This window comes from Delphinus delphis, chromosome 5 (assembly GCF_949987515.2).
Source record: "Delphinus delphis chromosome 5, mDelDel1.2, whole genome shotgun sequence".
Taxonomy (NCBI): domain Eukaryota; kingdom Metazoa; phylum Chordata; class Mammalia; order Artiodactyla; family Delphinidae; genus Delphinus; species Delphinus delphis.
This window is the reverse complement of record NC_082687.1, coordinates 106,076,650-106,089,216: the sequence shown is the minus strand read 5'-3', so window position 1 is coordinate 106,089,216 and position 12,567 is coordinate 106,076,650. Positions and strand designations below refer to the sequence as shown.

Sequence of the window (12,567 nt, the reverse complement as noted above, 5' to 3'; positions counted from 1 at the left end):
GTGACCTGTGCTTGCACACGGGCTTCTTGGTGGCTGCAGCAGCAGCCTTAGCATTTCATGTTGGTCTCTGGTATCCACGCTGATAGCCATGGCTCATGCCTGTCTCTGGAGCTCATTTAGGTGGTGCTCTGAATTCCCCCTCCTCACGCACCCTGAAACAATGGTCTCTTGCCTCTTCAGCAGCTCCAGACCTTTTCCAGGACTCCCTCCCAGCTAGCTGTGGCACACTAGCCCCCTTCAGACTGTGTTCATGCAGCCAACCCCAGTCCTCTCCCTGGGGTCTGACCTCTGAAGCCTGAGCCTCAGCTCCCAGCCCCCACCCGCCCCTGTGGGTGAGCAGACAAGCCTCTCGGGCTGGTGAGTGCTGGTCGGCACCGATCCCCTTTGCGGGAATCTCTCCGCTTTGCCCTCCACAGCCCTGTTGCTGCACTCTCCTCCGTGGCTCCAAAGCCCCCCCCGCCACCCCCCGTCTCTGCCTGTGAAGGGGCTTCCATTGTGTGGAAACCTTTCTTCCTTCACAGCTCCCTCCCAGAGGTGCAGGTACCGTCCGTATTCTTTCGTCTCTGTTTTTTTCTCTTTTTTTGCCCTACCCCAGTGTGTGGGGATTTTCTTGGCTTTTGGGAAGTCTGAGGTCTTCTGCCAGTGTTCAGTAGATGTTCTGTAGGAGTTGTTCCACATGTAGATGTATTTACGGTGTATTTGTGGGGAGCAAGGTGATCTTCATGTCTTACTCCTCTGCCATCTTGAAGGTTTCCATAGCCATTTCTTTTCTTTCTGCCTGTGTTAGTCGTTTGTCAGTGAACAGCATATAGAAGCTTGACTTTTAACAAATTTTAACCCATTTTAAATGTAAAACATTATCTCTACAACTTATCTTCCTTCATTTAAGCAAGCCATGTTTTATGGTTGTTGTTTGGATATACAAAATCATTTATCTTCTATCCTTAGCAGTTCTCCTGTCTACTTATTCCCTCCCTACCTGCCTCACAAAGACAACCATGGGCTTATTATCTCAAAGTGTGGTATGGAGCAATAATCATACTATTGTTAAGTACAGATGAGAATTTTAGAGTGGGGAAGGAAATGTTTCTGTCAAATTGCCCAATATGTTAAATGTCTTGTGTAAGCCAAGTTATTCCGAAATGGCTTCAGTGACTCCTTTTGTCATGTGATTACAGAATTAGGATAAATTATTAATACTCTAATTCTTGCAAATCCATAATGTCTGGTAAATGTCCAGTATAATGCACAGTTTTTTTTTTAAGTGGTAGTATTTTTTTGTCAATGAAGTTTATTTTGCATTTGAATGAAAAGTCATAATTTGTTACCCTAGTCAAGAGATAAATCAACTATAATACAAGGATGTTGACATGATTACAGAATTTTAACTTCTTTCAGTAGTTCTTTAAAAAAAAAAAAACTTATTTAAAAAGTAGTGCCCTTGGAGACATCTACTGTGCCATTTTTACTGATGTCACTCCTGTGTCCCTGTTTTTTGTTTTTTTTAATTAATAGACTATACTTTTTTTAGAGCAGTTTACAGAAAAGTTGAGCAGGTAGTACAGAGTTCCTGTATTTCTCTTCTTCCCTGTTCATTATTTCTCCTATTTTTAACATCTTGCCTTAGTATCTTACATTATTGTTAATTGAATTCTATAGTACACATTAAGGTTGTATTGTAGAGTTCTGTAGGTTTCAATAAATGCATAATGTCATGTATTCACCATTGCAGTATTATACAGAACAGTTTCACCACCCTAAAAATTCCCTGTGCTTCAACTATTCATTCCTCCTCTCCTGCTCCCCTCACCCACCGAAACCTTGACAACCAGTGATCTTTTTACTGTCCTTATAAAGTTTTGCCTTTTCCAGAATGTCATGTAATAGGAATCATAGAGGATACAGCCTATTCATACTTTTTCCTCCACGTCTGCTTGTAGCTTGATAGCTCATTTCTTTTTAACACTGAATGATATCCTAAGTCTTTGGATTTTGAAAAGTAGAAAAAACTACTGTTTGAAAGGCAATCTCTTTCTAAAGAGAAATCTACCAGTTGCAAAGTGGAAAACTAGCCTATTTTTCTTTCTTTCCTTTTTTTTTTTTTTTTTGGCCATTCCACATGGCATACAGGATCTTAGTTCCCTGACCAGGGATTGAACCCATGCCCCTGCAATGGAAGCACAGAGTCCTAACCACTGGACCAGCAGGGAAGTCCCTTCCTTATTTTTCAACTGGGTTTAAAACAAGAAGGCAGACTTAGTGGGATCTAAGGCTTATACTTTTTTTAATTTTAGTTGAAGTGCTAAAATTTTTTATGTTTTTTATGTATCTAAAAATTTGTCTCTAAAATACTTAAGTTCCTACTGTGTGCTGGAATAATCTTATTTATACCTCGTAACAGTCCAGGAATTAAGTATTATCATTCCTATTTTACGATTGAGAAAAGAGATGCAGAAAAATGAGTTGACCAAGGATGTACAACTTGTAAATAATTGAATTGATTCAAACGCAGATCATGCTGCCTCCTGAGTTAATCTTAGCAGTGTGGCATTGTTATTATACTGCTTTCTGAGCAAATATCTTAACTGCTAATTTGCAGACCTGGAGCTAGACCAAGGGGGTGAAACGTCAAGCTCACCATGCCCGTCTCCTAACTTCATTCCCACCCCTTTTGAACCACAGCCTTTAAAATTTGAAACTTTTCCAATTAAGAATGACAGACTGTATATATGTTTGTCTCTGCTACCTTCTGAAACATCACTAAAGTGACAGTAAGGGAATGAAGAAAGAGTAATTTTAAAAACAAAGAGAGTGTAAAAAGAGCACTAGTAGACAAGAAATGTCAACAAATAGTTGGAAGATAGAAAGCAGTTACATCAGTAGTAACTCACTTAATAAATCAGAGAATATTAAACCTTCCTGCAAAGGAGGATACCAAAAAGAAGCAAGCCAGTTCTTGATGCAGAGCACCAAAAGGTCTCAGAAATTGAAAGTGAAAGAAAAGATGAGGCAGAAAACCAGAGAAGGAACAGTTGAATGTATGTATGCATAAGGAACAGTTTCATTTCATTCACCCTTACAAATCTTTGCTCCCACCCTCTTAGCCAAGAGTCTGTTCCTCTGCCACCTAGCAGAAGACTGGAAGATAGGGGCAGATCTAGATTTTGTGGCCTGAAGCTTTTGCAGTGTGGGGAGATGCCCCTCTTTAAGGAGAGGTTATAAATTACAATACAAAATTAGGCTATTAAAAGAATATTTAGCATGAGCAAAGAGATCACAACAAATTACAAAACAGAAAAATAGCATAATATTTTTATTCATTAAATGTCTGACATACCTCTATATTTTTCCTCCTCTTTTGCTTCATATTCATTGATCATCTCTTCATATAACAATAATTATGCAATATTTTCTATAGAAAAAATAGATAATCTGTCTTTTCACTGACAGGGTTGGTTGAAATTTGTTTTTTATTATTTATAGTAGTAATGCATAAAACATATGACTTAGCACAGGTGTCGCTTCTGTTTGTTTTAGTGCTACAAGTTTGTTTTCTATAAATACAGAAATGCTATTTTTTGTGAGGTTCCTATCAAAAAAAGAAAAAAAGTTAATGGTACACTTATAACTGTATATGTAGCATTATTGAAGTATATTTCTAGAAGGAGACTATTTCTCTTTTAATCAGGCATCAATGAGAACCTAATTCTCTGCTTACAGTTTCACATGTTTAATATTTGGAAGAATTTTTCAGTCTGGTTTTAGCTATGTACATGTCAACTATGTTTCGCCTGCCCATAAACTTCTGCTAGAACACATTCACACTGCATTACGACCTCTACTCCTGTATAGTGGGTGGTGGGAGTATTCCAGGAAGTCATTCCTAGAGCTAGCAATAATTTTACTATACTGTCAAAGAAAAACAAGCCAGACACTCATTAAAGTGGTAAGCACAGGTTTTAGTCAGTAATACACTGTTGCAATAATAGTCCAGCATGAATTGAGCTCAACTTCAATTTGTACAGAGGTGCCTGGGCATTTTAAAGGGAGAATGAGGGAATAGGGAGGGAGGAGACTAGAAGATTCAGGGAAGTGAAAAATTATAAAAAGTGTGAAGGGGGGCATTGGTCCATGTGAAATATATCTGTGTTTGCTAACTAACACTTACCAAAGTTAGGCTCCTACCTTCCTACAGAGGCTAGAAGACAGGGACCCTGTCTTCAGGTATTGACTGGAACAAATGCTAAATTCTTCTGGCAGCCTTGTTTTTTCTCAGGCAGGCGTTTATAGGGCGTTAGGGCAATCTGAGGGATGTGACATTGAATTGCTATAAACTATGTTAAGAGTTTTGTTCAAGTCTTTATAGGCCAAGGTTGAGGCATAGTCAAGAAAAGGCTTAGAGGAGCCTGACTAGACTCTGGTCAAGGAGAAAAATCTATGTCAATACCCCAGAGTGACTTCAAATAACAGTAGAATACCCATTAAACCATAATAAATATATCTTGAATTTAGCTTAGTTATATCAAAGTATCCACAGCCACTATGTTGCCTAACACAAGAGGAAGTGTAATGGAGGGGAAATTGGTGTAAAGACAACAGTTTTCACTGATTGTGGTTTAGATATTTTTACTTTTGCAAATTTTACAAAACATGACCATAGATACAGTAAATTTGGAGGTACATTTTTGGAGTAGTCGAATCATAGAGACTTGAGACACAGAGTCAGTAGCATAGCAGAGAGCCAGAGTGAGGAAATGTTCATAGTTACAATCCCCAGGCTCATCCATGGTCAATTCCCAGAATGTTGGCAAAGGTTAGTTTAGACAGATTAAAGAATTATCCTCTGGAGAGATGGAAAGTTCCCAAAAAGAGAAATACCTTACTTATAGGGGTCCTCTAACAAATGACCATGTCCCCAGGTTACCTATAGTGAAGCCCTACCCACATACACAAAACTTCCAATCTGATTTTTAGTGCTATTCTTTTAAATATGCAGTCATCGATCACCAAACCTCTAGGGAAAGCCTCCAGCTAAAAAACACAGAACAGCACCAACTGAATAAAGGACTATCCTCAGAAAAACAATTATGAGAAGATATGATAACTATGAAAAATCAGAAATTTTTAAGTAACAACAAAAAAGATTTACTGGAAATTAAAAATGATGTGGAAATGCAATGAGCTTTATATGAAAGAGGTGTATGATAAAGCTTAGGAAATCTCTCAGAGAATAGAACCAAAATATAGATGGAAAGTAAGAGGAAAAGGCAAAATTATTAGGAAATTTATACAGGATGTTCAGGACTCTTCTTATGAAAGAAAAGAGAAGAGGAAAAACAGTGAGAAAGAAATTATTACAGACATCAAACAATAACTTTTTCTATAACTGAAGGATTACAAAAAGACCATCAATTAAGTGATACACAATTACATGTATCATTATGAAATTTCAGAACACCAGGGATCCTGAAAGTTTACAGATAGGTGGAAAATCATGTACAAGTGATCTCAAATCAAGATTGCATCAAATTTCTCAGAAGAAAGACAATGGAACCCTTGCCTTACATAACTCTGTAGAAAAATAAATCAATCCTAGAATGTTATGCCTAGCCTAACTATCGGTCAAAGGCAGAATAAATATATTAATAGACAATTCCAAAGTAATTTGCCTTCTGTGCATCCTTTCCTAGAAATTACTAGAAAATGTGTTCCACCAAAATAATGCAGTAAATCTAGAGAGAGAAAATAATATCTTAGCCCCCAAATTAGGGATGAACCAAAGGGAATTAGATGATGGTAAAGAGAAGTGCCATGTCAACAGCTGTTCACTATATCTAGGAAGCATTTCATAGTCATTAAAGCAAGACAATGAAGGGCTTCAGGCGAGCTGTCTTTTCTACCTACCCTTGCCCAAATGAATCATGAGTTGCATTTTATCATTTTGAAAATAGTTCCGTATTTATGAGAGAAAACAATAGTAATGGATGAGGATAAAGAAAATGAGATTTAGAGAAATTATTTCTCTGAGTCACAAAGTACCTCATGGAGCTTGGAATCAAAACTGAGAAACCATATCCAGGGTACATACTTTTTCACAAACGCATTGTATCAAAATGAAAATGCAAGATAGAAAGTAGTAGTGCTTTAGGATGAGAGATTATTTTTAAAAGAATAATTACATATTTTAATGTACAGTTTATAAAGTACTTTTCATAATATTTTGGTTATGATAAAGTACTTTAGAAGGATTTTGAGATGGAGAAGGTGACATGGGTCAAGTGAGTGGAGAATGGGATATCTGCCAGTAGTAATCAAGCTCAAATCGGGGTGGATGCCAGTAAATTCTCAAGATTCACTGTAAACCTTTTATGGTATTGGTAGGGTGTTCTGGAACCAGATACAAATGACTTTTCCATTGCCAGTGATTTAAGGACTGAACTACAAGCTCTGATCTGCATCATTAACTTGACTTTCAAGCTTTTAATGGGTGACAGATATGTCAAACTGATTTGAGCACTGCAGATGCAAAATTTATGGTCCAAAATTCTTTTCCTTTGGAGATTAAACAGTGTGAAGTGGATAAACTTTTTTAAGGTGACGAAGTTTTCTCTCTTTAGCTGCAAATTTTTATCTTAACCGTATTAATTGGAAATGTTCTAAAATGAATTGAGCACATCTCTTCCATCTTAAGTGGAGTAGAGGAACGTATCTTGAACTTTTATTTTTCTTCTCATTGGTGTCTGTATTCTTCTCTTTGTGGAATATCAAGTTGACAATATTACAGAACTTTTTAAAAGAGTGCATTTCACTATATTGACAGTTTCTCAAATAAATAGGTCCATTCCTCAAAACATGTTTAACTCTGTTTCATAGATTTTATGTTAGGAATAACATATGGGGGTGATGAAATCTGACCTTTTTGTGCAGCCATGGAAGTAACCAACTGTGAAGTTGGCAAACATCACTAATAGCAGATAAAGGAATGTTTAATTGAGTAACTGGTCTTTCTAGACCTGCTGGCTGTTGTTTCCCAAATCTAAATAAATTGGGAAATGAAAGATGCCTTATAACCCTTTAGTAACTTCAGATATTCTACTCGTAATAAAAACACTTAACACATTCAGTCACTTAGCTTGTTTATGTCTTAGTTTCTTCATCTTCAGCAGAAATGAGGGTAGTGCAGTACCTGTCTATAATAATCACTGTAAGAATTAAATGGGCTATGTGAAAGTATACAACACCTGTCACACAGTAGATGCTCATTAAGTGTCCATTTCCCTGCCCTCCTCTAAGGGTTTTCCACCTTATAAAAGCAGATAATTCTATAAGTGCCTGATTCATGCACCATTCACAGGATCAACTTAAATGTCTATTTCCTTTTCCCCTTATATATAAGCTCTTCATTTCAAAAAGAGAAATAGGGACCTTACCCCTTTGTAAGGAATGTAATATATTTTTCTTCATTGCTTATCTGAACTGACACACTTGGACTTTTGCAGAGGAAATGATAATATCTGCCATTTACTAATATTACAAATATAGAAATGGAAAAGCTAGTCCATGCTAATAAACTCCTTCATCCTAGTAAACTTCTTGAATTTCTACTGCTTTTCTATCATAGCTCCACTTTCCCTGTAGAGTAACAGCTTACTCTCCATCAGGAATATTAACCTCCTAAAGAGTTACAGTCCTATCAAAACACACAAACAATAATTTGGCATTGTAATAACTTTCCTGTGTATATTACCTCTGTATCAAAGATGTTTAAATTTCTTTCAAATCTGAGAAAGAAGGGGAAATCTTCTATGGAAGTATTTTTTATTATTTTAATTGAGTACATTTAATTTCTGTCTATATGAAACCTCACATACTTTTTTTGTGTGTGCTATGCGGGCCTCTCACTGTCGTGGCCTCTCCCGTTGCGGAGCACAGGCTCCGGACACGCAGGCTCAGCGGCCATGGCTCACGGGCCCAGCCGCTCTGCGGCATGTGGGATCTTCCCGGACTGGGGCACGAACCCGTGTCCCCTGCATCGGCAGGCGGACTCTCAACCACTGCACAACCAGGGAAGCCCCACTTATACTTTTTTGCAGTTAAATCAAGAAATTCTTTTTTAAAAAGGGGAGAAATGCTGAACTGAGATTTTAATTAGTTTTGCCCTGATTATTTTATATCATCTTTAATATATGGAAATGAAACTTTCATTACACTTTACTTAAAGTATGTCTATCAACTTCTGAATCTTCTGTTTGCCCACTCCCAAATTCTAGCCTTCCTTCTACCCAACCTTTATTTTGAGAAAGTGAAAATATTATCAAAGTTAAGATTCTCTAATAAGGAAATGTGTTATATTTAAATGTTTAAATAGTGATACACTGAAATATATAAACACATATACTATATGTATGTGTATCTATATATAGATAATAATACCCAAAAATCACACATAAAAATGTATGTATATATTTACAAATGTAAATATATGTGTATATGTATCTACATAGTAATACCAGATACCCTCTACCATTCCAATCATAAATATGCTGATTAGTATCTAGATTACTTTTTTACTGTCATCTTTTCTAATTAGTTATCATCTTAGCCATATTTGTGTATATGTATTTAGGAAAAATTGTGATTTTTACATAAATAGAGCAATCCAAATTCTATGTTTGCTTTTTTTTTAATTTTTCTATCTAGAAATTGACATTGAACGTTGTGTGCGAGAATCAATCAACCTGTTTTGTTGGACTCCTAAAAGTGCTACTTACAGACAGCATGCTCAACCTCCAAAGCCAACTTCTGATAGCAGTGGAGTCAGAAGTTCAACACCTTATTTCTCCACTGAGTGTCCAGATCCTCCAAAAACAGATCTGGTATGTAATTGCTGATTTAATTCATAAACTCTAAAAGAAGATGGATGTTATATTAGTATACTTAAGTATCAGTATTGTTCATATACTATTATCACTTATGTCTTTTTTTTTTTTTTTTTAACGGTATGCGGGCCTCTCACTGTTGTGGCCTCTCCCGTCGCAGAGCACAGGCTCCAGACGCGCAGGCTCAGCGGCCGTAGCGCATGGGCCCAGCCGCTCCGCGGCATGCGGGATCCTCCCGGACTGGGGCACAAACCCGCGTCCCCTGCATCGGCAGGCGGACTCTCAACCACTGTGCCACCAGGGAAGCCCCACTTATGTCTTTTTAACATAGCTATCTTCTAATATGTGATTGTATTCATACAACTATTTCAGGTCTTGAGGTCAACCAAAGGTGAGAGCTTAAGGGCTTCTCAGGTCTTTCCTGTGCATTCAAACATCCTATGTTCGCATTGACAGAGTTCTAGATTCCCAGGATCCTGTTAGCACTTTCACATACCCCTATGGACATTGTGTTCCCCAGCTTTTAATTTTAGTTTTTAATTTTTATTGTCAGCTTCTTCTTTGCTCCAACTGTTATGGCTACCTCAGACAGCTACAATATTAAACAATTGCTGCTGACTCTTTTTGACAGATACCTCCAGAGAAAAGTCTCTTTGAACAGAGAGGGTTCTGAGTCAGGTCAAATAAAGGCAAACACTGTGAAGAGAGGTTTCTAGGGAACTGGAAGACATGTCAAGTAATCATAATTCCCTGAAATGATACTTTTTGGGAGCTCTAAAACCACTCTGTCCTGTCCAGTGGTTGCTAGACTTCTGGTTTGTGAGACTGTTGGTTTTTAAGGTGGAGCTGAGGAGAAGGAAATGAGAGTAGGGCAAACTAAAGCACCACAGAACTCACATTCTTACTGAAATAGAGGTATTTCTTTTGACTGTACTCCATACATTGCTGCAGACCTTTGTTTAATTTTCAGAATTCTAACAAGTTCATTTTGATAATCTTTGCCAGTATTCTCATTATGTTTTGGAGGAGCAGCTTTTCTGAGATCCCTACTCTGCCATTCTCACTGACGTCACTCATGTTCTATGCTATTTGTCCACTACATTTTAACTCCTGAGTGAAACAAAAAGATTGAGTAGTTGATTTTAAAAGCTCAAAATAAGAATATTGACAACTCAAGTAATGTGAGACTTTCATTTTGTGATAAAGTAAAATTTTACTAGGAAAAGTCACTGTTCATTTTAAATTTAAGTGGTTTTAAACCTTTTCCCTTACACCCTCGTCTGAAATGAGATTTTTATTTAAAATGTCACTAAATTTTTGTTTGAATGTCACTAAACCCCAAGTCACTTTATATATTCCTAATTATGGTAAGTCTCAGAGTTCTGGGTCAATTTGCTAAAACTTTGTGATATAAAACTAACTTTTCATAAGTATAAAATAGATAACTAATAAGAACCTGCTGTATAATAAATAAATAAATAATTTTTTAAAACAACTGACTTTTCTGTGTACTCATAAGTCAGATATATTATCCCCATCAACAACAATACTAAGAATGGAAGAGAAGAATATACTACACTATTTACATGAAATGTTGCTATCTGAAGGATATTCAAGTTTTAGTTTACTTTTCTTTAGAATTTATTTCATTTTTTTATGATATATTTCAACCATAAAGAAAAATATACTGAATAGTATAAAAACCAATGCATTATTTTTCAACAATATGTCTGAATACATACGGTAAAACAGATACCATTCTAGTTACTGGGGCTAAAGCAGTGAAAAAAGAGTACCTGTCCTCATAGAATTTGCATTTAGTGGAGGATATACAGACAATAAGCAAAAAAGGTAAACAATTAGTGTGTTTTTTAGATTCCACATATAAGTGAGATCATGTGGTACTTGTCTTTCTCTGTCCTACTTATTTCACTTAGCATAATATTCTCTGGATCAACCATGTTGTCACAAATGGCAAGATTTCTTTTTTTCTTAATGGCTGAGTAATATTCCGTTGTATACATATACACCACACTTTTTTTATCCATTCATGTATTGTTGGACATTTAGTGGCCTTTAGGTGCCATAGAGGAAAGTAAAGAAGAATAAGGATAAACAAATGGGACTACATCAAGCTTAAAAGCTTTTGTACAGCAAAGAAAACTATCAACAGGAAGAAAAGACAACCTAATAAATGGGAGAAGATATTTGCAAACCATATATTCAGTAAGAGGTTAATATCCAAAATATACAAAGAACTCATACAACTCAACATCAAAAAAACAAAAACCCAATTAAGAAATGGGCAGGGGACCTGAATAGACATTTTTCCAAAGAAGACATACAGATGGCCAACAGATACATATCAACATGACTAATCATCAGGGAAATGCAAATTAAAACCACAATTCAATACCCACTCACACCTGTTAGAATTGCTGTCGTCAGAAAGACAACAGATAATTGTTGGCAAGGACGTGGAGAAAAGGGGACCTGCACGCACAGTTGGTGGGATTGTAAATTGGTTCAGCCAGTATGTAAAACCATATAAATTGTTCCTCAAAAAATTAAAAATATAACTGCCATATGATTTAGCAGTTTCACTTCTGGGTATTTACTCAAAGAAAACAAAATTAATTTGAAAAGATATCTACACACCATTGTTCACAACAGCAATATTTACAATAGCCAAGATATGGAAGCAACCTAAGTGTCCCATCAATAGATAAATCAATAAAGACAATGTGGTATATACTTAAACACACACATAGAGTACTATTCAGCCATAAAAAAGAATGAAATCTTGCCATTTGCAGCAACATGGATGAAGCTTGAGGTTATTTTGGTAAGTGAAATAAGTCAGACAGAGAAAGACAGATATCACATGATCTCACTTGTATGTTGAATCTAAAAGACAAAACAAACAAATAACAAAACAAAATGAAACCAGACTCATAAATACAGAGAACAAACAGGTGATTGCTTGAGGAGAAGGAGATGGCAGAGGAGTGTGTGTGAAATAGGTGAAGAAGATTAAAAGATACAGACCTCCAGTTATAAAATAAGTAAGCCATGGGATGTAATACACAGCATGAGTAATATGGTCAATAATATTGTTATCACTTTGTATAGGGATAGATGGTTAGTAGACTTATGGTGGTGATCATTTCATAATGTCTGCAAATGTCAAATCACTGTCTAGTACACATAAATCTAATATAATATTGTATGCCAGCTATATTTCAATTTTTAAAAGGAGAAGATGAAGAAGAAGGGCAATAGAGAATGCCAAGGAGGAGGATTCTAGAGAGCATTAGAGAAGAGTTGCTATTTTATGTGGGGGACTCAAAGAAAACCTAGCTGATAAGGAAACATTTGAGAAGAGAACTTGAAGTGAGAGAGTGAGTTATATACATTTCTTGAGAAAAAAATATTCCATCTTGCAAGTGCAAGGTAGTAACATACTTTGTAAGGGGAACAGTAAGGATACTATATATAGAATGGAATGAGTGAAGAGGAGTGTGGAAGCCATAAATTTACAGAGATCAGTGGTTCAGATCTTGTGTAACCTTAATACTTTGGCTTTATACCAAATGAGATGAGAAGCCATTGGAAGATTTTAAGCAGAGTGGTGACAGGATCAGACTTACATGTAAAAGGATTACTTTGGCTACTATACATGAAATAG

At 36.3% G+C, this 12,567-nt stretch overlaps 1 protein-coding gene across 4 annotated transcripts in view; it reads left to right on the top strand.

The window, feature by feature from the left end:
- Positions 1 to 12,567, top strand: part of TBCK (TBC1 domain containing kinase) — a 232,024-nt gene that overhangs the window by 155,931 nt on the left and 63,526 nt on the right. For all 4 annotated transcript variants that reach the window (XM_060012853.1, XM_060012854.1, XM_060012856.1 and 1 more), the window contains one exon: positions 8,701 to 8,876. In XM_060012853.1, the coding sequence (XP_059868836.1) occupies positions 8,701 to 8,876 (176 nt within the window). The remainder of the gene's footprint in view (positions 1 to 8,700; positions 8,877 to 12,567) is intronic.